The sequence below is a fragment of the Vombatus ursinus genome, unplaced genomic scaffold, assembly GCF_900497805.2.
Source record: "Vombatus ursinus unplaced genomic scaffold, bare-nosed wombat genome assembly UNPS02014803.1, whole genome shotgun sequence".
Lineage (NCBI taxonomy): Eukaryota > Metazoa > Chordata > Mammalia > Diprotodontia > Vombatidae > Vombatus > Vombatus ursinus.
In genome coordinates this window covers 9,827,269-9,850,375 of record NW_020954581.1, presented here as the reverse complement: position 1 = coordinate 9,850,375, position 23,107 = coordinate 9,827,269, and the positions used below count along the sequence as shown (strand labels likewise).

Here is a 23,107-nt window from a genome sequence, read left to right as displayed (position 1 = left end):
GGCCTTGAAATTATTTGCCTAACGACTTCATTTTATAAAGGAGGAAACTGGGTCTCAGAGAAGTCAATTAGCTTGCTCAAGGTCACACTGGTAGTAGACATTAGAATTATAGAAGAAAAATACAAAAACTATCCCTGCCTGCTGTCAAGAAACTTACAATCTACAGGAGGAAACATGCAAAACAACTATATACAAACAAAATATATACAAAACAGAAGGAAAATACAAGCACCAAGGAAGACCAGGAAAAACTTCTGGCAGAAGGTGGGATCTGGCTGGATTTTAGTAAGGGAAGCCAGGGTGGAAATGAGGAGGGAAAGAATTTCAGGCACGGGGGACAGCCAGTAAAAATGCATTTTTAAAAAACATACTAAATAAATATATGTGTCGTTAGATGATGGAGATAGACATAGATAGGGACATAGGTAGATAGGTAGATAGAGAGATAGAATGAGTTGTGTGTCTTATGATAGGGACAGCCAGGTCACTTGGATCCAAGAGTGCCCTGAGGGAAGTAAGGTGTAAGAAGACGTTAGGTGTAGGGGGCAGGTCATGAAGAGCTTTGAATGCCAGTAGATTTTCTATTTAATCTTGTAGGTAATCAGGAGCCACTGTAAAATTTTTAAACATGAACAAATTTTTGTTTTGTGTTGTTTTAAGAAAAGAAGTGCCCTGCAGTGGGGAATAAAGTGGGGGAAATAAAGAGATTTCTTCTCCTTTTTTCTTGCATCCTGAGAAGGAAATGGTCCTGGGGCCAGTGTGGTGATGGCCGTGGTAGTTGCACATTTCCCCAGAGGAATGTGGAAAGGGACGTCGCTCCCAGCTGTAGCAGCAGCCCAGCTGTCTGCCAAAGGGCCTCCAGTATTCCCCGGGGTTAAAGTGGATTGATTATTCAGGGGACTGACAGCTACCATCGGCCTTTTGTCTCCTTAGGACTTTTGGAAGTTTAACCACCTGGAACGCAAAAATCATCCCTGGTCCTCCTAATTTCATGACCTGTTAAGTACATACCCAGGATGACTGTGACAACAAGAACAATTGGTCTATAAGTAGAAACATTTTTCTTAATAGGTTGGGAAGAAGCCAAGGTTGTTAGAAACCGATGGAAAAATGTGACACAGCCTCTCCCCGTCGGGGAATCGAACCCCGGTCTCCCGCGTGACAGGCGGGGATACTCACCACTATACTAACGAGGAAGCCACGACAAAACACTTTACCTACAGAAAGTGGTAGAATTGGCAAGGACTTTTGTAAGTTTCATGTATATTTATATTAATTCTCCTAATGTTAATAGAAACTCTAGGCTAGAAACTTCTAGTCGAGAAGACCAGTTGTAGATTCGTTAACAGAGTCTCTACCCATTACCTGGTGACCCGCACAGACTCCTCGGAAGGAAGTGGGATGAAGGCGGGGGGGAGGGGCGGTGGTCCAAAGAAAGACAATTCGAATAACTTTTAGAGCTGTTGAAAAGAGGACACAAAAGTGAACCGAGGGTGGACGAGGAGGATGTCTTTCTGTCTCCCTCTCCTTCTTTCTCTTTTCCCCCATCTCTCCTCCCCATTCTCCTCTTCCATTCTTCTCCATCCTTCCTTCTCTCCTCCTGTCCTTCCCTCTCCCTATCTTCTTTCCTTTCTCCCCCTTTGTCTCTCCTTTTCCCTCTCTCACCCTTCTTCTCTCCTCTCTCTCTTCTTCCGTTAAAACAAGATTAAAAACTTAAAACTAAGTTCTAGTTTAGAAACAGAAAATTAAAACTTGCTTTTGACTTCGACGGTGAAAAAACGTCACTGCGTTGGCCGGGAATCGAACCCGGGTCAACTGCTTGGAAGGCAGCTATGCTCACCACTATACCACCAACGCCCGTGGTAGTAGACTCGCAGAGAAACTTAGATGAGATCAGCACAGAACGCGCCAGGCTTCTTAAACATGCATTTTTCTAAAATTAAGTCTCCACCGGCTCTCGTACCTTCCCCAGGACCGGGAAAAGGGGCCTATTGCTCCTCGCCCATCCGTCCCCACCCTCTTTTTACAAGTCACCTTCCTGGTGCCCCCCGCTGGGAAGAGGACAGCGAGCACAGATGCTTAAAGCGCCTACCGGCTCCGTTCTAGGCGCTGGGATTGCGGAGACAAAATCGGAACAGGCCTGCCCTTGGGGAGCTTACTCTACTGGGGGGATCCCTAAAGGAGCTCTCGGATGAGTCAAAAGGCAAGCTAATCTGGCGAGGAGAGCACGAGTCGGGGGAAGAGGCCAGGCGCCCCAGTGGAAGAGGAGAGAAGGCCCAGAGGAGAAGGAATGGCTTTGCTTTTTGGAAACTGAAGGGAGAGTTCAGTGAACAGCAAGTAAGCCAAGTGGGCTGGAAGAAAGAGGGAAAGCGCTGCGTCCAATCGGCTGGGAAAGGCAGGCTGCAGGTTGCAGGCTGCACGCTGCAGCCTGGGGCCGCAGCGCAGAGCCGCAGGGTTTGCGCTTTATCCTGGGGCAAGAGAGAGACGCTGAAGATCCTTGAGCAGGGCGGAGGCGCACAAGGCCAAACCCCCGCCATAGGAGACAGTGTGAGGCAGCTGCAGGCAGAGCAGATTGGAGAAAAGAGGGATGGGAACTGGGGGGTGGCGGGAGGCGGAGAGGACTTGACCAGACTTGACAAGCAAAGGAGGAGTGAGGAGAGTGGACATTAGAGCACGACTGAGATTGCTAAGAGAGGCGGTTTGGGGGGGGGGGGGGGGGGGGGGGGGGCGGACCATCCTTCCAACTGATAAGAGATACACCTCCGGAGGGGGTGGGGGGCTAGACCCGCTAATCTCTTTTCTATGGTTACCCAAAGGAAGAAGAGAGCACTTTCTCGTGGAGGAATCCTAGAAGACGTCAGAGAAGAGGCAGCATTTCAGCTGAGTCCTGATTGACGGGACAGGTTATCCTGGAGGAAGGATATTGGAGAAGAGGGGAAACTGTGCAAAAGAACATCCCTGAGTCACCGAATGCCAGAACTGGGAGGGACCTTAGAGATCACCTGGGAGCTAGAACCTAGTTCGACCCTCTCTTTGCAGACGAAAAAACAGGCCTTTAGAGGGCGAGGCAAGTTCGGAGAACAATTGCGTAGTCCAGGTGAACTAACGGCTCCCACTGTTCTCAGTGCCCTCCCCTCTCCCAAATCACTCTAGGTATGAGGATAGATGGATGGTGGAGGGAAAGACAGACAGACAGAGGCAGAGCGAGAATGGAGGGAGAGAGACAGGTGGATGGATAGAGGAGGGCACAGACAGGTGGATGGACAAAGGGAGAGACAGATGATGATGATGATGATGGTGGAGGAGAGAGAAAGGATAGAGGGAGAGAGAGAAAGACTGGTGGATGAAGAGAGGGAGGGACAGACAGGCAGGTGGATGGACAGAGGGACAGAGAAAGAAAGAGAGATGATGATGGGGGGGATAGGTATATAGGAGAAGGGCCGGGAGGTAAGCTCCCAGAGGGCAGGGATTGTTTTCCTTTTGTATTTGTATCTTTCGTGCCCTCGCTGCTGCCTGGCCACCCGGCAGGAGCTCAGTAACTGTCCCTGGATGGATTGAGTAGGTATCTGAAAGGGAGAGGTGGGAAATAAGTCGGGAAAGGTGAGTTAAGACCCAGGTGACGGACCTGGAGGGCTCCCGTCAGTAGCCTGGCCTTGATTCTGTAAGTAATGGGGAGCCACGGCGGAGCTCGGAGCTGCGGAAGCGCTCTTCTGCTGCCGCGCGCATTCATTCTCAGACTCATAGACGAGCGACTGAGACGCAGGAACCCGGGCGAGCTAGGTCGTCGTGTCCTTGGCGTCGCTGTCATTCTTCGCCCCCCCCCCCCCCAGTCCGGAAAGCCAGAGGACAGCGCTCTCTAATACCCCAGGAAGAGGGAAGGGCGGTGGACAGGGCCACGTGGGTGCGGAGAGCCGAGGACTAAAGCCGAGGGAAGTAACAGAGCAGTGGAGCCTGCCCGGGCTCTAGGGATCGCTGGGCTCGAGAGCTCAGATCTCTTATAACCGTAGTGGATCCCTTAACATAAATGACGAAAAGAGCCCAGAGGCCGCGTGGACAAAAGGGCTCCCTTTTTTGTATTGAATGTGGGCAGATATTTTTTAAAGTTTCACACCAGGTATTTACGGTAGCGAGAATCCAGACCGACAGCTCCAGTTTGCAACAGTATCCTGTAGAGAAAGAAAGACGCACTTTTCTTGTAGTCAGGATGGCCGAGCGGTCTAAGGCGCTGCGTTCAGGTCGCAGTCTCCCCTGGAGGCGTGGGTTCGAATCCCACTTCTGACAATTGAATTTTTTTTTTTTTAATTTCTCTTTACGAACTGAACTCTCCCGAGAAACCCCTGGGAGGCCGCGCCAGCGCCAGGTTCTTTGGGCGAGCGCCAGCAGGACCCACTGTCCGTAGCGCCGTTCGCTTCCCTCATCACATTCCCAAAGCGAAGTGGCGCAAGGTTGGAGGAGTACCAAGGGACAACTCTCCCTAGCTGGAATGCCCTCTCTACCGGTGGGATTATTACTGCGCAGCCCAAGAGGTCGGTCAGTTAGTCAGGCAATAAGCATTTATTAAGCACCCACTATGTGCCAGGCAGTGTGCAGAGCTCTGGGGATACAGAGAATGGCAAAAGACAGGCCCTCCCTTCAAGGCGCTCACAGTCTGAGGAGGAAATTAACATGCAAGCACCGCTGTACAAACAAGATACAGAAAGGATACATTGGAAGGGGGGAGGGTGGTGAGCCATTCATTCATACCCTCTTCTGTAAAAAAGGATTCTTTGGCGTTTGCTCTAGAGCTGGTATTTGTATCTTTATGCCTTTGCAAGGAAAAAACAATTGCAGCATCCCAATGAAGTGCTAGCGAGAGGCTGGCTGGAGGATGCTCAGGCAGGGTCTGGGACCAGAGGTGTTTCTCTTGATGGAGACAAGGGTGGGTCCAGGGTCCTCCTATTGCAACATGGCAACATGGTGGGTCCAGAAGGTATATCTGCCCCCTCACCCACGAGGTGATCCGTACCTAACACAGAAGTTAAATAGATCAATAAAACTAATAATACAGTGACCTCATCTGAAAGTGCAAGTAGCATTTTACATTTGTAGCACACACACACACCCCCAATATTGTAAATTAACAGAAATGTTTTCTCTACCTCCTACCACTCCATGCACAGTAGGAGGGGAAAAGAAAAGATGAGAGAGAGAAAGAGAGAATAGATGAGAGAGAGAAAGGCAGATAGATGGATAGATAGATAATAGATAGGTAGATAGATAGACAGAAGGTAGGTAGGTAGATAAGGGAAGAAGGGAGAGGGATAGAGGGATGGATGGATAGATAAATAGATAGATATATGGGAAAGGAAAAGGAAAAGAAAAGAAAAATAAATTCCTTGTAACACATATGCATAGTCAGGGGAAACAAATTCCCTCGATGGCTGTTTACAAAAATATTTGTCTCATTCTGTACCCTAAATCTGTTACCTCTCTGTAATGGATAGAATGTTTTGTCATGTTGGTTTTTTACAGTGTTGTTACTGCATAGTTTGTTCTCTTGGTTCTGCTCATTTCATTTTAATAAGTTTATAGAAGTCCTCAAAATTGTTTGTTTTTATAATATTGAAGTTACAGTATAGACTGGTTCTGCACATTTCACTCTCTTCCATGTGTTTTTGAAATCTTCTGTTTCCTCATTTCTTACAACACAACTCCCTCACTTTCATATACCACTAATTATTCAGTTATTCCTCAATTGACAGGCATCCCCTTAATTTCCTTTCTTTTTTGTTTGTTACCACAAAAAGAGCTGCTGTAAATATTTTTGCAGAAAAAGGACCTGTTCCTCTTTCTTTGATTACTTTTGAGTGTAGGCCTAGCAATGGAATAGCTGGGTCAAAGGGCAGGCGATGTTTAGTAACTTTTTATGTATAATTCCAAATTGCTTTCCAGAATGGTGTTGAGTCTACCAACAATGCATCAATGTAGTTGTTTTCCCACAGCCCATCCAACCTTTGTCATTTTCCTTTTTTTGGTCATCTTTGCCACTCTGATAGGTGTGAGGTGGAATCTTCTCTGACTTGCTTTAGTAATGACTTGGAACATTTTTTTTATATGGTTGTTGTTAGCCTGGGCTTCTTCCCTTTAGAACTAGTGTTTATATCCTTAGACCATTTCTCAATTGAAGAATGGTTCTTTTTCTTATAAATTTGAATTAATTCTTTACATTTCTTGGAAATGAGACCTTTTTTAGAGAAACTTATTGCAAATATTTGTTTTCCCAAATAATTGTTTCCCTTTAATTCTTCTGTTACATTGTGTCCCAGATCTGTACCCCTGGCAATACTAGGCCCCTTATTTAGAAATAATTTCATTCCAAAATTTATCATTTCTTTTGAGATTCTGGACATTTCCACCCCTTAATATGAATTTTATTATTATTTTTCTAGTTCTATTAAAGTGGTCTTTTGATGGTTCAATCACATTGAATAAATAAATTGGTTTAGGTAGTATTGTCATTTTTATTTTATTGGCTCAACCTAACCATGAGCAATTAATATTTTTTTCCAATTATTTAGATCTATTTTTATTTCTGAACACAGTTTGTAGTTGTAATTATATAGATCTTGTGTGTATCATGGAAGGTGGACTCCCAAGTATTTTTCTATACTCTGTCATCATTTTAAATGGAATTTGTCTTTTTCCTTTATTTCTTCCCAATGGTTTCATTGGTGTCTTAAAAAAGTGTTGATGATTTATTTAGGAGCTTAATGAATGTTCAGTGACTTGAGTGGAATTGAATTGGATGGTTAAACTACACTGTTTAAGTGGCCCTAACTGTCCTCAGGAGGCTTTATGGATTTCTCTGAGGCACATGTTAAATGCAAAATTTAACCTATTTCTATTATCTGCAGCAGACTACAGCATAAAGCTAAATTTTATGCCAGTCAGGATGAAGAGAACTTAATATTTAAATATTTTAAAATATTTGAATAGCACTGAATAAACTGTTAAATTGCACTTCTGATCTGAATAATGGGTTTTGTTTTGTTTGGTTGGATTTTTCCAATTCACAAGTATTTCTTAAGTGTACTGTTATATACTGTGCTGGGCACTAAGGCTACAAGTAGAAAGAATGAAACAATCCCCACTAACAATGAGCTTACATTCTAACAGGGGTAACAACAAATACATATGAAAAATATAAAATCTAAGTATCAAGTTTGTAAATGAAAATGTATACAAGGGACTTAAATACAAGGTAGTTTGGGAGAGAGGGCACCAGCATTGGTATCAGGAAAGGTTTCCTGCAGAAGATGGGACTTAAGCCCCATCTTAAGAGAAGAGAGGAATTCTGTGAGTTGGAAGTAAGGAACGATTTCAGAGATGTAGAAGATCGCTATGGGCTGATGCATAGTGAAGTGAACAGAACTAGGAAAAACATGAATAGAAAGAAATCCAAGTTTGGGGAGTTACCCCTGTGAAGGAGATGCAGCCTGGCAACTGCTCCCTCGGCTGGGTTAGCTACATCTAATAAAGACTCAGAAAGGAAAGTTCTTGTCACCAAAGTTCTTAGCCCTGTCAAATGGTTCAGCATCAGAAATTATATGATTTTATTAGTGGAAATAACATTAAAGAAGAGGCATTAATATTGCTTTTCTGCTGCTCCCTAAAGACAATGAGGCCCTTCCATCTGACTTGCAGTTGAAACTTTCCATATGTGTTGTCTTAGTGATTAGAATGTGAGTTCCATGAGACGAAGGAATGTCTTACTTTTCTATTTTTATCACTAGCACTTAATATAGTGCAGGGGTGGGGAAACTATGGGCCTCAGAGGTCACATGTGGCCTTTTAGGTCCTCAAGTGAAGCCCTTTGACTGAATCCAAACTTCACAGAACAAAAGTAGTAATACTACTATTTATAATAGCAAAAAATTGGAATATAATACTAGACTGCTTATCTGTTGATGAATGACTGAAAAAAATATGGTATAGAAATGTAATAGAATATTATTGTATCAGAAAAAATAAAGAAACGGACAATTTCTGAGTAAACTGGGGAAACCACTATGCCTTGATGATGAGTTGAAGTGAGCAGAACTAGAGAAGACTTTTTTACCAAAACACTATAAAGAAAACCAACTTTGAAAGTTGATAGAGCCCTGATCACTGCAATGGTAAACCACAGCTCCTGAAACCTGAAGAAAGCTTGCTATGCTCCTCCTCCTCCTTTTCCTGTACTAAAGAGGTGACAGACATAAATAAGAGTCAGAATGAGGCCTATGACATTCAACAGAAAAGAGTTCTCATGTGGATAAGGTAGCTGGGCTAGCATATGGACTGTACACACTTGAGATGGGGTGGGATCTTTTGATTGACTCTGCCCCCACCCTTACATGAGCAAAATACATATTTTGTATTTTATATTAATGTATTTCATGTGTTCATACATGAAACGTACATGTTTCGACTACTTTTTTTTTTCTAGTGAGGATAAACTGATGCCTCAAGACTTCAAAACTAAGTCCTAGGGCTGCTAGGTGGTGAAGTGGATAGAGCTCTGGCCTTAAAGTCAGGAGGACCTGAGTCCAAATCCAGCCTCAGACCCTAACTTAGCTGGGTGTCCCTGAATAAGTTACTTAACCCTGTTTGCTTCAGTTCTTCATCTGTAAAATAAGCTAGACAAGGAAATGGCAAACCACTCCAGTATTTTTGCCAAGAAAACCCCCAAAAAAGGATTTTCCCCGTTTTGCCTAGCCTCAAAGCCAAGGGAGACATATCCATACAACCCAAGGGATATTTAAAATGGAAACAAATTATTTCTGACGCCTGTGACTCTGGCTGACCTGGCGCCCACATTCCCAGTTCTAGGGTTACTAATTATATGATCTGAGGCCTGTCACAGTCTGCTTTTTAACTTCAGTTTCTTCATCTGTAAAATGAGAGGGTTAAAATATATAATATATGAGGTACCTTCCGATTCTAAATCTATTTTTGTTGGATTTTATATTTGTGGTTTTAAATTTTATTTTAATGGATTTTATAATCTACTTTTTTTTTTATGGTATGGTTTCTGCAAAATAAGAACTAAGAAACCAAAAGAAGTGATCCAGGTAACAGATGGGAAGCAACAGCTTTTTTATGATGGGAAGCAATAGCTTTTTTTTTCCCCACCCTTGCACTATATTAAGTGCTAGTGATAACAGCAACAGTTATTTATAGAATGTGTGGTGAGACTTTCTCTAACTTGCAAATTACTTGTAATCTGGTTCTAAACATAGGTATAAGCCCAAATCAAGAAAAAACAGACCAGGTCTGGGAACAAGCAATTCAAGATAAAGGAGGGAGGCAATTGCTTAACATGCACTACCTTCCACTTGCAAAGAAGGGGACAAGCCTTGTTCTACTTTGCCATAATAACATCCCAACCCCTTCACAATGACCTGCCCCCTCCAAGGTCCAAGGGGCTACATCATCTTCTCCCTGCCCCAGGAATGAAATTACATCTGATGTTTTTCACTCATAAAGGTAAGAGTTGCAGCTTATTAATAAGTGTGGTGAGCCCTGCCCTCATTTGAAAGTTTGGGGGAATGTGGATGTGAAATAGTTCATGAATGAGACTTGATGTTTTGCTCAACAGTTATTACTCCTCCTTCCTTTTTTAAATCTTTTTTTTTTAAGTGATGGCTCACTAGTTAAGAGAATGACATATCTGGAAATGGAGATGATGTAAAACCAAAAATTATCAATAATATTTGATTTTTAAATAATGACTTTTAAAACTCTGATATGTTTCTGTCCTTGCTCTAATGATACTTAATTGGCAGCAGAGACAAACTAGTGATTACTTTTCATGATTTATTGAAATTTTCTAAATAAATATAATCATTTTTCTAATAAATTATTCAAACAGACAAATAAGAAAATATACATTACAGCAGTTAAATAAAGACCTAAATAGACAATATTTTGCTTGTCCTAACTAGAAAAGAAGAGTTGGAAGTAAAGAAAAAAAATCACTGACCCTCAGGGAGTGGGGCTCCCCCGTGATAGCAGTGGGGGAAAGAGCAAGTCCTGGGGCTTACTAGAGACATAAGTACTATTTGCACCTGTTGTTCATTAGCTTACAGTTTCCTTGCTAGCAAAAGTCATTTATTTAATCCACCTCTTCAATGGTGGGTCCAGGGGTGGGATTTGAATGGCGGGCCTGGGCCCCACAGCTGTTCCCTCCCTGTGAACCTGGTGCCAGGTACAGCTGGGAAATGATGGGGTGACACACTCGCTCTAGTTCCTTCTTCTGGTGTTCATACTCATCCTTCTCTGCCAGTTGGTTCACCTCCAACCAGGAGAGGACTTCCTGGCACTTTCCCAGCACCTTTCTCTTGTCTTCCTCCTTGATCTTGTCCTGAAGGCCATCCTCTTGCATAGCACTCTTCACGTGGAAGGCATAAGACTCTAGAGAATTCTTAGCCGTCACCCTTTCACGCTGAGCCTCATCTTCAGCCTTGTACTTCTCAGCATCCTGCACCATCCTCTCCACCTCCTCCTTGCTCAGCCGGCCCTTGTCATTGGTGATGGTAATCTTGTTGGCCTTGCCTGTGCTCTTGTCTGTGGCGGAGACGTTCAAGATGCCATTGGCATCGATGTCAAAGGTGACCTCGACCTGGGGGACCCCACGGGGCGCAGGCGGAATGCCTGACAGCTCAAAGCGTCCCAGCAGGTTGTTGTCCCGAGTCATGGCTCGCTCCCCTTCGTACACTTGGATCAGGACACCCGGCTGGTTGTCTGAGTAGGTGGTGAAGGTCTGCGTCTGCTTGGTGGGGATGGTGGAGTTCCTCTTGATCAGAGTTGTCATCACCCCACCTGCTGTCTCGAGACCCAGGGACAGGGGGGTCACATCCAGGAGCAAGAGATCCTGTACCTTTTCTGACTTGTCTCCCATCAACACAGCTGCCTGTACTGCTGCCCCATAGGCCACAGCTTCATCAGGGTTAATGCTCTTGTTGAGCTCTTTGCCATTGAAGAAGTCCTGAAGCAGTTTCTGGACTTTAGGGATTCGGGTGGAGCCCCCAACCAAAACGATGTCATGGATCTGGGTCTTGTCCATCTTGGCATCCCGAAGCGCCTTCTCCACTGGCTCTAGGGTTCCCCGGAAGAGGTCTGAGCACAGCTCCTCAAATCGAGCCCTAGTAATAGTGGTATAAAAGTCCGTACCCTCATACAAAGAATCAATCTCCAGGTTAGCCTGGGTGCTGGATGAGAGGGTCCGCTTTGCGCGTTCACAAGCTGTCCGCAGCCTCCTCACGGCCCTCTTGTTCTGGCTTATGTCCTTTTTGTATTTCCGCTTAAACTCTTCCACAAAGTGGTTCACCAGGCGATTGTCAAAGTCCTCCCCACCCAGATGGGTGTCTCCTGCTGTGGCTTTTACCTCAAAAATGCCATTATCGATGGTGAGGATGGAGACATCAAAGGTACCACCACCCAGGTCGAAGATGAGCACATTCCGCTCCCCCCTGCCAGACCTGTCCAGGCCATAGGCAATGGCTGCTGCTGTGGGCTCATTGATAATCCTCAGCACGTTGAGGCCCGCTATGACCCCAGCATCCTTGGTGGCCTGACGCTGGGAATCGTTGAAGTAGGCTGGCACAGTGATGACTGCGTTGCTGACGGGGTGGCCCAGGTAGGCTTCAGCAGTCTCCTTCATCTTGCTCAGCACCATGGAGGAGATTTCCTCTGGGTAGAAGGACTTGTTTTCCCCTTTGTAGGACACCCGCACCTTGGGCTTCCCAGCCTCACTCACCACCTGGAAGGGCCAATGCCTCATATCTGACTGAACCACCTGTTCAGAGAACTTGCGGCCGATCAGCCGCTTGGCATCAAAGACGGTGTTCTGGGGGTTCATGGCCACCTGGTTCTTGGCAGCATCCCCAATAAGCCTCTCAGTGTCCGTAAAAGCCACATAGCTGGGGGTGGTACGGTTGCCCTGGTCATTGGCGATGATCTCCACCTTGCCATGCTGGAAGACACCCACACAGGAGTAGGTGGTGCCCAGGTCGATGCCGATGGCCGTTCCCTTGGGAGCAGACATGATTCCTGGAAGACTCCTTCCCTTCCTCTTTTCTGGGACTGGAGAGGACGCTGAAGCGGCGTCTGAAGGTCTATGGAGAAAAGGAGGCAGTTGCGGCGCTTGGCTCTGATCTGATCCTCTTGGTCTCTCTCGAGGGAGGACGCTGACGGGTCCTGTTGTTCTGCGGCTGCAGCTCTCGCTCTCTGCGGATCCTCAGCCAGGATATGCCACCCTGCGCTCAGGGCCGGCCTTTTTATGCAGCTGCCGGGGACCCACCTCCCCCCTCCTCCCCTGGCCCGGAACCTTCTGGCGCTTTCGTGGAGAGCCGAGAGCCGGGATCCGCTATTTGAATAACTCCGCCCCTCAGCCTGGATCCAACCAATCAGAACCGAGGACTCGCCTCCTCTAGCAAATTCTCGGCGGGTCCGGCTCTGGCTGGCATTCTCGAGCAAGGGGGCGGAGGGGGCGGAGGCGAAGCTTGGAATGACTTCTGTGTGATGTCACAGCAGCAAGACCTGTTTTTAGAACTTCGGGCAAGTTCGCAGTTGTCCCCTGGGGTGGGCGAGGCATTTGTCAGGCGGAGGTTTCCAAGGAAAAGAAGCCCTAATTAGCATCATTATTGCCGGCCCAGAGAAATCCCCCTCATTTCCTGACATTAACTGTGCACCTGGCTGGACATAAGGAATGAAGGGCCTGGGCACCTCTTAAGTGTTCTAGGCATCACCCTTCAGGGTGGGACAAGGGGAAGACCCGAGAGGAGAGGGGAGTAGAGGGGGGAGCAAAAAAGGAGGGAAGGCTGGAGTAGAGAAAGAGTTGGGTGGGGTGGGGCCTTAGTCCAGTGATCTGTCACCAAGAAATATGAGTAGGATGCCGGGGAAATGTTTGGAGAAACGAAGCTGCGTTTCTTCCGAAACTTGTCTTTGAATGTTTTTTTTCTTATGGAAACATAACCGAGTGATTCTCAAAATCCAGTTACTCAAAAAAAACCTAGCTTCAGAAGCTTCACGCGACTAATACGTAGAGGGAGGCGCGGGTAAATGAGGGCTCGGGGAACACAGCCTCATCGCCTGCATTGGTGGTTCAGTGGTAGAATTCTCGCCTGCCACGCGGGAGGCCCGGGTTCGATTCCCGGCCAATGCACGTTGTTCTTTTTTTTTTTCCTAATTAAAGTAAGGCTTTGCTATTCATTGAAAATCACTTCTGAAGTCTTGTGAACTTTGGATCTGTAGTTAAACCAGCGCTCTGGCTCAGTCTGAACGAATATTTTTCACGTATCACCTGCCAAGAGGCAGACGCCGGGAGGGCCCCAACCTGCTCTGCTCTTGCGGTTCGTCTGTGGGTTATCTTCCTGGATCCCAGGAGGAGAGAGGCCAAGGGACCCCCCAATTCCTTGATGGAATCAGGAAACGAAGCCATGGATGGAAAGCAAACCAGCATATATAAAGAAGGGCGCCCCCCCCATCCGTGAATGTTTGGGGCAGACATTTTGGACGTGGTCATAGACGCTTATTAATTGTTGATTTATTGATTAACTATACATATAGGACTTTGTTATTTGTTCTTTTTCCTGTTTAGAGGATAGATAAATGCTTCTGAATGGAAAAGGAAGTTAAAAATTTTTTAAGATAAAATGCATAAATTAAAGTGTATAATCAATTATAATTAAACATTAATGAAGTCCAGACCCCCTTTTCCAGCTCTACCCAAGCTCAGACATTGCAAGAACATGGTTTGCTCTCACTAGGGAATGACCTTCACCTCTGGGCACCCTGGCCTAGGACACTGCACTCCGTCCTATTTTAGGGGCTTATTGACAATAGAATGGGATGACTAGATCCCTGGAAAACACCGACAGGATAGGGAAGGACTGAGGGCTTTTTAATGGGAAATGAAAATGAAAGCAAAACGTTCTTTCATCTCCCCGTCGGGGAATCGAACCCCGGTCTCCCGCGTGACAGGCGGGGATACTCACCACTATACTAACGAGGAGTGCGGTGCCGAGCTTTTTATTAGTTTCTTCAAGTGAATGAAAAGAGGTTTTTGTATTGCCTTTTATATTTGTAATAAGCATCTCATTTTATTAGATTTATTTTAATGTTTTATTGTTCTAACTTGTTCCTATATTAAAAATATTTACAAATTACTCTCCCTTCATGAGAGATCTTGTAAAAAAAAATGTAATAATATAGTTTGACTTCGTCTGAAAATGCATGCACCACTTCACCCGTATCGACCCCCACCTCTCTATTGAAATAAATGAACAAATCTGTTTTCTCTTCCACCCCAAAATACAGGGTACTAACCCCAAATTTCCATCAAAGGAGTGAAACTCGTTGTTCTGAAAGGAAATACAATAGAGACTATACTTTTTGACCGTAAAATTGTCTAGAAGAAAGAGAATCAAATCTGAATATTCCGCGGACTAACGGGCTTTCCCTTAGGATAGATAATGAGAGACTAGAGGGGCAAAGATTATGTCTTGTGACAAAAGCTTAATGAAAGTTATTTCCCTGACCGGGAATCGAACCCGGGCCGCGGCGGTGAGAGCGCCGAATCCTAACCACTAGACCACCAGGGAAGATGGTGACTGCCCCTCTTCCCGTTCCTCCATAATTGTTGCTAAAAAGACGTAACTTTTAGGCGTATCTGAATTCTTATTGATGGCTCTCTCCTTCCTGCTTCTAAAGAAGTTAGGTGCTGCCTGGAACCTTCATTGCGCCTGCGCCACGCGCTATACTATGCTTCCACCAGCCAGATAGCCAAGGAAATCAATTAACAAGCTCCAAACACACTTTTCCATCTCTCAGAGATGGGAATGAATTACGAGGGAACTTCGGGCTCCCTCAGAGGAAGGAGATGAGGGTCGGACTGATGCTTAAAGAGGGTGCAAGCAAAGATTCTGTAGACGGACCTAGAGAGAAGGTGGAGTAACGGACATCAGTCCAGGTCGGTTCGTCCCTCGAGTGAAAGCAAAACTGAGGTTCCAGAGGCCTCCGGATAACCTGTGGGGGGCGCCGTTTAAAAGATAAACAAATAAAAATAATTTTAAAAATTTAATTTCCCCCCAAAAGCAGGCCTGCGTTGGCCGGGAATCGAACCCGGGTCAACTGCTTGGAAGGCAGCTATGCTAACCACTATACCACCAACGCAGCTGTTTAGAGCGCCGTTCATAATTCCATATCAAGCCAACCCTGAAAGATGTCACTGCCCGTTGTTAATCCTCGTTTTTTTCCGATATTCACAGATTTCAACAGTCTAGAAAACGAGCGGCTGTGCCGTAGCTGCTGTACCTGAGAAGCTGAGAGGCCTCCTACCTTTGTCTCTCCCCACCCTCTGGAGAATGAGGCGGTTGGTACGGTTGTTGCTTTCCAAACACTGCAGTCTATGTTTGCAAAATTTTCGGTGATTTGCGTTGGTTCCTTTTCATTTGAGCTTTATGAGATATTCGCATTAAAAAAAAAAAATGAACGGAAGAAGGGACTCCTTTATCCTTAAAAATAATGACAGAAAGGATGAGCGGTCAAGGTGAAAATGGTGAAGATGTTGGTTTCACGTTGGTAAGTTTCAGTTCATGCCTTTATTTAGAAGTTGAATGAATAAAGCCAAATAGCAAACTATAGTGTCTCCTAATTAGTGCGCCACCAAAGATTATGAGCTGCAATAATAATAAAAATACAAACGCTCATCAAAGTAAGATTGAATAGAAATACAGAATACCAACGCACATCAAAATGCTTTAAAACAGAAATAAGTCAACAAGCCTTCATTAAGGGCCTGCTACGTGCCTGGCACTGGGGAGACAAAGAAAAGCAAAAGACAGTCCTTGATCTCAAGAAGCTCAACCTAGGGGAGGAAGGGGGAGGAAAATTTAAAACTCAAAAGCATATGGAAGTGATTGTTGATAAATCAAAATTAATTAATTTAAAAAACAGAAAAAAAAAAAACAGAAGAAGCAGCAGCTCAGCCTAATGGGAGAGAAAACATGTCTTTGCTTGAGGCAGAATACTAACTTCATTTTCTAACAAAAAACCCATGGGCTATCCTTATCCCATGACAATCTGCTGTATAAAAGTGGGTTGTCGTCGCTTCATTAGTCCTTCAGCAGATTTCCCAAATAACTTATATGTATACATCTGGACAGGTCAATATGGTGCTCGTTGGGCCAGGCAGGTCACTTAGCTGCTGAGTTGGCTCTCCTCTTCAGACTTGGCTGACCCAACCTGGAAGCATATTGACCTGTCCAGCTGAGATGCTGTGCCCTACAAAAAATGAGCCCAGCTAATTGGAGGGCACTGCCAGCCACAGTTTTCTGGAAGAAGAGTACTTCAGCCTAGCAGCAGAGCAAAGCCAGGAAATACCAGCTTTTGCCACACCAAGTGAACTTGGTTAGTAGAATGTTGGTAGATACCATTTTAAAGTCTACTCTCCTTAGCTTCCTCTACCCCCTCAAGATTACCTCTAGACCTCTGAGGAGAGCAATTCTTGGTTTGGGGGACCTGCCCTATTAGTCAGAATAAGAGCTGGGAGCCCCCACATGTTGTATCCATTCAAAAAATTCCAAAGGCTGATAGCCCCAGCTTTTTGCAGACTACCTAAAGACCCTAATAAATAGTTTGACCTGATAACCCTAAGAATAGTTTGGGGATATTTGGGGATGAGGGTTGGTTGGGGTAGAGTGTATTTGGGCTATAGATTTAAACTTCAGCTCCACGTTGCAAACAAAATAACTTGTGGAAGAAAGATTTTCAGAGGCACAGAGAGCAACTCTGACCTTCTTTCTCCTAAGTAGAAAAGTTTAAAATTACTTTAATTTAAATTAATAAAATTGTTTCCAGCAGGCAGGTGACTAAAACAGTGTTGGTTTTTTTGTTTGTTTTTGTTTGTTTGTTTGTTTTTTTGTTCACAGAAAGTTTGAAGTTAAATTCTGCATAGACTTTAATCTTTCAAGGCTATAATTCACAAGATAAACTGTTAGCCAAAAATGCATGACCTAAGTTCATATTTAAATTTTAAACAATAAATAGATACTCCTAAATATAAGAAGCATTTCTTTTACCTGGCTTGAGAGATTTCCACTGAAAAATGTGACGTATAACTCTAATTTTTATGTCCTATCATCACATGTGACCTAGGCTCCATTAAGTCTGTTAAGTGTATGACCAGTTTCTCATTTTGCACACTAGATGGCGACCAGTTCGTTTTACTCTTAGTTCAGAAACCATCAACTACGGTCCCTCCGCAGTTTGTTAGTTTTATGACCCTTACCTCCTTCAGGATTAAAGGATTTTTGAGAAATTCAAAATTACTCCATTCTTCTTAACTCAATAGCTCTTAATGGGTGAATCGGAGCATAAATAATGCATGTTAAATATAAGTGTTTAAATTACAAATGTACTCACTCCCTGATTGATCCATGATCTCATCTATGTGGGCAATCCTTCCACTAGTGCAAATTGCAACTCCTCACCAGCTCATCCTGTGGATTCTTATTTGCACCCTCTCATAACTTTCCCCTCAGTCTTTCAAATTCTGTGGACAGACATTCTGTCCATGTATTATGTCCCACTCAACCCTTATAATTGGCTTATTATCTATTTTTCCAGTCATAGCTATCCTGAATCTTTCTTAAGTCCCTTCTTGTGTGAAAGCAATCATTGGTAATTCATTATAGCTACAAACCACTATGTATCTCATGGATGTGAACTAGGCTAAATGTCCCTAGCTCAGATAAGAATCATGTCAGTTCAAGACAAAGCTATTAAAAATGCAGGTGTAATGAGAGGCTGGCACATATACAGACCTCATTCTTTTGCTAAGATGGGATCTCCTGGACAAATGTTAGGGTGCTACTTTCAGCTGAATTGTGATACTGTGTGATAGAGTGCCTTGGACAGAGCTGAGAGTGGGTGGACATTCTGTAACTGGTCCTGGTTGGTGGTAGCCTTTTCCCATTGGCTGCATAGCTGGAACTCTGGCCATCTGAGTCAACTCCAGACATTGTGGCTACATGAAAGTCAGACAGGAGTAAAAGAATTCCTTCCTTCATTCATGGCATCCAGTGAGACTGTGAGACCGTGAGGTAAAGGGGAGGGCCTCTGAGCCTCATCCACAACTCTGAGGCCGCAAGCCTCCTGACAAAAGAGCAAGTCCTGGGTCTTTTTGTTCACTGTTTTACAGTAAAACTATAGGAAATGGAATCCCTCAGTCTGTGCATATCAAGGGCTGAGAAAGCAAGACTTCTGAGAATCAGAATCCAGGCTGGGTTTTGAAGCCAGGACAGGATTGATGCCCCGAGGATCAAGGAGCAATCTTTGGGAATGACCCTTGCTTGAGATACTAAGGGAAAAACTCATTTGGCAGTGATGCTGCTTTTAGACATGAACTTGGTGAGTCCAATGCTATGTAGGAACTGCACTGTACTAATTATATCTAATCATAGTTAATGTTTCATTTTGCAAAGTGCTTTACAATTATTATTTCATTTGATCCTGGAAGAGAGGTGCTATTCTTATCCTCATTTTAGAGCAAGAAAACTGAAGCAGATAGAGGTTAAGTGACTGGCCCAGTGTAACACAGCTAGTGAATGTCTGAGGACAAATTTGAACTCAGATCTTCCTCCTTCAGTTCCAAGAGTAGGCCTCTATCCATTGCACCACCTAGCTGCCTCTAGTCAATAATAGAGTCACCGAAGTTTTTTGAGTAGGGTAGTGACATGGTCAGGCGTATGTCTTCAAAAGATTATTTTAGTAGTTTTATGAAGAACTGATTGGTGAAAGGAGAAATGAGAGGCTAGGAGACCAATAAAAAAAGACTGTTGCAATAGCTCTAGCAAGAAGTGTTGGGGTGGGGATGAAGAGGTCTACATGAAGGTAGGATAATGGAGAGAAGAAATGAAGGTCAGGTATGGAGAGGGAAATGGAAACAACAAGCCTTGGCAACTGATTGGTTGGAGAGTGAAGAGTCAAGGATGATTCTTAGGGTTCATACCTGGCAAGCAGAAGGATGATAGTGCTCTCCCCAGAAACAGGAAAGTTGGGGGGAGGGTGTTTTATCATAAATCAGATGAGATAATATTTGTAAAGCACTTAGCCCAGCGCTCAAAATTCCAGTTAAGATTTCATTAGGATCTGGTAGGGTTCTTTATCTGCAAATAAAATAAACTCCATATTGATAATACAATACATGAAGTATACAAAGTAGACATAAAACCAATAACTCTTACCCAAAAGGTATTTATGAGAAGCTATAGAGCAATCCATGTGATTAGTCAAAGCTGAAATTTACAAATAAAAAACATCCATAATCTACATATAACATACAAATGTTTATGCATTTAACTGTATTGTATATGTCCCACATCATATATTGTATAGCACATTGTAGGTGCTAGGTGGTACAGCAAAGTACTGGGCCTGAAGTCAGAAAGATTCATCTTCCCGAGTTCAATTATAGCCTCTGAAACTTACTAAATGTGTGACCCTAAGCAAGTCACTTAACCAACCTGTTTGCCTCAGTTACCTCATCTGTAGAATAATAGTGATAGTACCTACCTTGAAAGGTTTTTGTAAAGTTGAAATGAAATAATACTTGCAGAGCACTTAGTACAATGCCTGGCAAATAGTAAGTGCTATATAAAATTAGCTCTTGTTATTATTTTTCCGCTAGCCAATTATCAGAAAAGTGACTAGAGCTCCTCCCTGATACTCAGGACATCAGGAGTGATGTCCTAATAGTCTTTTTTGCCAATCAAGTCTGAAGGATGGTTTTAATACCTTTAAAGGAAAATCTAGCCTAATACTTAAGGGGCAGGAGTTAGGTTGTTGCTTTTTACCACAACAAAGACCTTCAAAATCTGCCCTTAGTTTAAATCTTTAACCAAACATTCTGCCAATACCCTACAGGAACTCTCCCACTCCCTCAAAGTAATTTAGTCAATGCTGCTGGCAATACAAAGAAAAGTAAAGATTTCAGTAAGAACAAATAAGAAGATTATACTTTTGTAAGTAATTAGATGTACTCAGTACAGGATGGGATTATTGAGACAAAGATCATTCCAAAGTTATCATTTCAAAGGTGGTTTTTCTAATAAGATGATGAGGTTGAAAGGGGGGTGGGATCCTTTGGGAAAAGGAGCCATTTCATTATTTGCCATGTTTATTTTGTAGTTATCATGTCTTCATATGACCAGGCCTGGATTGTTTTTTAATACTGTACTTTTTAGTTGTTTCAAATAACTTTTCTGAGAAAAATGGTAAGAAAAAAAATTCCCCCTGAGATCAGGCCCTCAAAGCTAAATAAAAAAGAGAACTGAGCAAATTATTTATAATGTGGGAGGGGTGGGCAGTTGGAATTAGTCACAGTCCCTGAGAAAACAATCAGGTATGTGCAACCAGGGCCTATGGAGCAATGTATATATTTTGTAGCTTGCCAAGGAAAAAGATTGGCAGAAGCTTCCTTTCCTTGGAACCTCTGCCTCCTAGCTGAGGAGCCACAGCCAGATGTCTTGACCTATGTGCTACCACTGGACTCTGAGGACTCTGGAGGAGAGATCGAGACTGGTAACTGCACAGCTATGGCTCGCTTAAATCCAATTCATTTGCAAGCTGAGGCATCATCCTCCTGATGCCATTGGTTGTCTTCAAGAATGAAGGACAAACAACTACAGCCTCATAGCCTGGCTTCAGGGTGAATTTGCCCAAGATACGTACATAGGTCTGTGCATAGTATTAGCTGTCAAATACAAATAATTTTCATGGAATATACATTGGCCTGTTATCTGGTTTTAAAAGAGTTAGTTGTTTTTTTTTTTCTCTTATGAGTTTTAATTCTGAAATAAAGAATGAAGAATATCAAGGGTTCATTTTATAAATCAAGCCGTCATCCATTTAAGACTGATGGTAGTGTTCATATAAGATACAGGGTTTGGATATAAAAACAGTCAAAACATGGAGGACTTAAATTCTCTGAAGTTTCAGCTATGGGTTCCTAATTTGATGTTCTATTGTTCACCATCTCAACTAGTTACTAAATTGTATTAAGATCTTTTCGTAAAAAGGGTTTCAGCAGAAACATTCAGGAACCTCTGCAAGTTACCAGCCCTTCCTAGAAGAGCTGCCATCAACAGAGACCTTCTCTAGAATGGGACCATAGGAAGTTGTTTCCAGGAACCATAGGAGTACCTGAGACATCTGAAAGTCAACTGGAGATTAAATGGACATTGGGAATTGGCTATTAGGGTACAAAGTCACTTGATCTTTGTATTACCTGGAAGACCTGTAAAATTTCACTTTTTCCCATGTGCCAATACCTATTCCTTATTTGGACTCTGAGAACAAGCCCATGCTGCTCTGTATTGTCTGAAAAAATGTTGCATCTCACAATAATAATAATATTCTTACCTGAAAGAACCATCTCAACCTTTTCCCCCCTTGTTGTCACCCTTGTAACTCAGTAGAGGATTGACCTATCTGGTATTTTGCATTACCCATAGAGGACTTCCCTCTCTCAGTCTTTAGGCCTTATCAATCCATAAAAGACATGTCTTTTAAAAATTGAAGTGGGGAAATCATGTTGATTATTTACTCAATTTAATCAGTACTTACTCAGTCCATTGTGATTTAATGGGTGTCAGTGATTGTATTAGTGAGTTAGATAGAATAGACTTAAATTTGATTTATGTTAGCTAATACTACAAGAATAAGTCATAATTAACTTACCATATATTGATTGTAATATTACTCATATTTGATTTATGGGATAGATTTACATTTTATGAGTTAGATCTGTTATAAGGATTTATATTAACTTGTATTAGGAATTTGCTGAGTTAGCAATATTCCCTCACCACTCCTAAGAGAACTATGCTTTAAAAAACCACAGCTTCCTTGTTCTTCCTTGTTCTCTAGGTGTGAATATTCTGAACAGCCTGTAGAAAGCCCTGGCATACTTCCGACAAAAGTACCGACAAAATACTAGTGGTTGATGGACATCTCCTTTAGCCAATCATAGAAGTTTCCTCTTGCATTTGAAGATGGCCAAGCATGACTTGTAAAGTCATGAACTTAGGCATCCTTGACCATGAGGAAGGTCTTGGATCCAGTTGCTAAGGGACCACTGATCTCCCCAAAAAAAAAAATTATTTTGCATGAAGCTCTGCCTCAGTTTCCTTTTGTTGAAGATCATATGTTTGTGATCCATAAAAGTAATGTAACAATAACAGGAATCTAGAGCCATGACTCTGATTCATTTGAAATATAATGACAAACCTAACACTTACAGGGACCTACAGATCAAAACAGAGGATGTTCACTATTGATTAGAGAAAAGCACATTAAAACAACTCTGAGGTACCAACTCACACCTATCAGAGTGGCTAATATGACAAAAAAGGAAAATATTGGATATTGGAGGGGATGTGGGAAAACCAGGACACTAATGCACTGTTGGTAGAGTTGTGAACTGATCCAACCATTCTAGAGAGCAATTTGGAACTATGCCCAAAGGGCTATAAAACTGTGCATATCCTTTAATCCAGCAATATTATTTCTAGGTCTATATCCCAAAGACATCCAAAAAGGGGGGGGGGGGAACATATTTGTACAAAAATATTTATAGCAGCTCTTTTTGTGGTGGCTAAGAACTGGAAATCAAAGGGATGCCCATCACTTGGGAAAACGCTAAACAAGCTGCAATATGTGATTATGATGGAATACTATTGTGCTATAAGAAATGACAAGCAGGATGCTTTCAGAAAAACCTGGAAAGACAACCATGAACTGATGCTAAGTAAAGTGAGCAGAACCAGAACATTGTACATGGTAACAGCAATACTGTTCAATAAATAACTGCGAATGACTTAGCTATTCTCAGCAACATGATGATCCAAAGACAGTTCCAAAGGACTAACGAGGAAGATACCATCTACCTCCAGAGAAAGAACTGATACTGTTTGAATGCAGACTGAAGCATACTATTTTTCACTTTCTTTCATTTTTTTCTTTTATTCAAGTCTTCTTGTACAAAATAACTAATATGGGAACGTTACACATAATTGCACATGTA

General features: G+C 43.2%; 1 protein-coding gene and 7 non-coding genes across 8 annotated transcripts; 2 read left to right on the top strand and 6 right to left on the bottom strand.

Moving 5' to 3' along the window:
* Positions 1–1,124: 1,124 nt before the first annotated feature.
* On the bottom strand, positions 1,125–1,196 carry TRNAD-GUC. The gene has a single exon. It is a non-coding gene; the product is annotated as a tRNA-Asp (tRNA).
* Positions 1,197–1,785: 589 nt separating this feature from the next.
* Positions 1,786–1,857, bottom strand: TRNAG-UCC. Its single transcript has one exon. It is a non-coding gene; the product is annotated as a tRNA-Gly (tRNA).
* Positions 1,858–4,198: 2,341 nt separating this feature from the next.
* Positions 4,199–4,281, top strand: TRNAL-CAG. Its single transcript has one exon. It is a non-coding gene; the product is annotated as a tRNA-Leu (tRNA).
* A 5,578-nt stretch (positions 4,282–9,859) lies between these two features.
* On the bottom strand, positions 9,860–12,300 carry LOC114051554 (heat shock 70 kDa protein 1B). The gene has a single exon (XM_027873957.1). It carries the CDS (start codon positions 12,065–12,067, stop codon positions 10,136–10,138), a length of 1,932 nt encoding a protein of 643 aa, XP_027729758.1. The 5' UTR covers positions 12,068–12,300; the 3' UTR covers positions 9,860–10,135.
* Positions 12,301–13,115: 815 nt separating this feature from the next.
* Positions 13,116–13,186, top strand: TRNAG-GCC. Its single transcript has one exon. It is a non-coding gene; the product is annotated as a tRNA-Gly (tRNA).
* Positions 13,187–13,963: 777 nt separating this feature from the next.
* Positions 13,964–14,035, bottom strand: TRNAD-GUC. Its single transcript has one exon. It is a non-coding gene; the product is annotated as a tRNA-Asp (tRNA).
* Positions 14,036–14,552: 517 nt separating this feature from the next.
* Positions 14,553–14,624, bottom strand: TRNAE-CUC. Its single transcript has one exon. It is a non-coding gene; the product is annotated as a tRNA-Glu (tRNA).
* A 499-nt stretch (positions 14,625–15,123) lies between these two features.
* On the bottom strand, positions 15,124–15,195 carry TRNAG-UCC. Its single transcript has one exon. It is a non-coding gene; the product is annotated as a tRNA-Gly (tRNA).
* Positions 15,196–23,107: the final 7,912 nt, after the last annotated feature.

Coding starts and splice junctions, on each gene's coding strand:
- LOC114051554 (XM_027873957.1), bottom strand. CDS start 12,067: ATGTCTGCTCCCAAGGGAACGGCCATCGGCATCGACCTGGGCACCACC.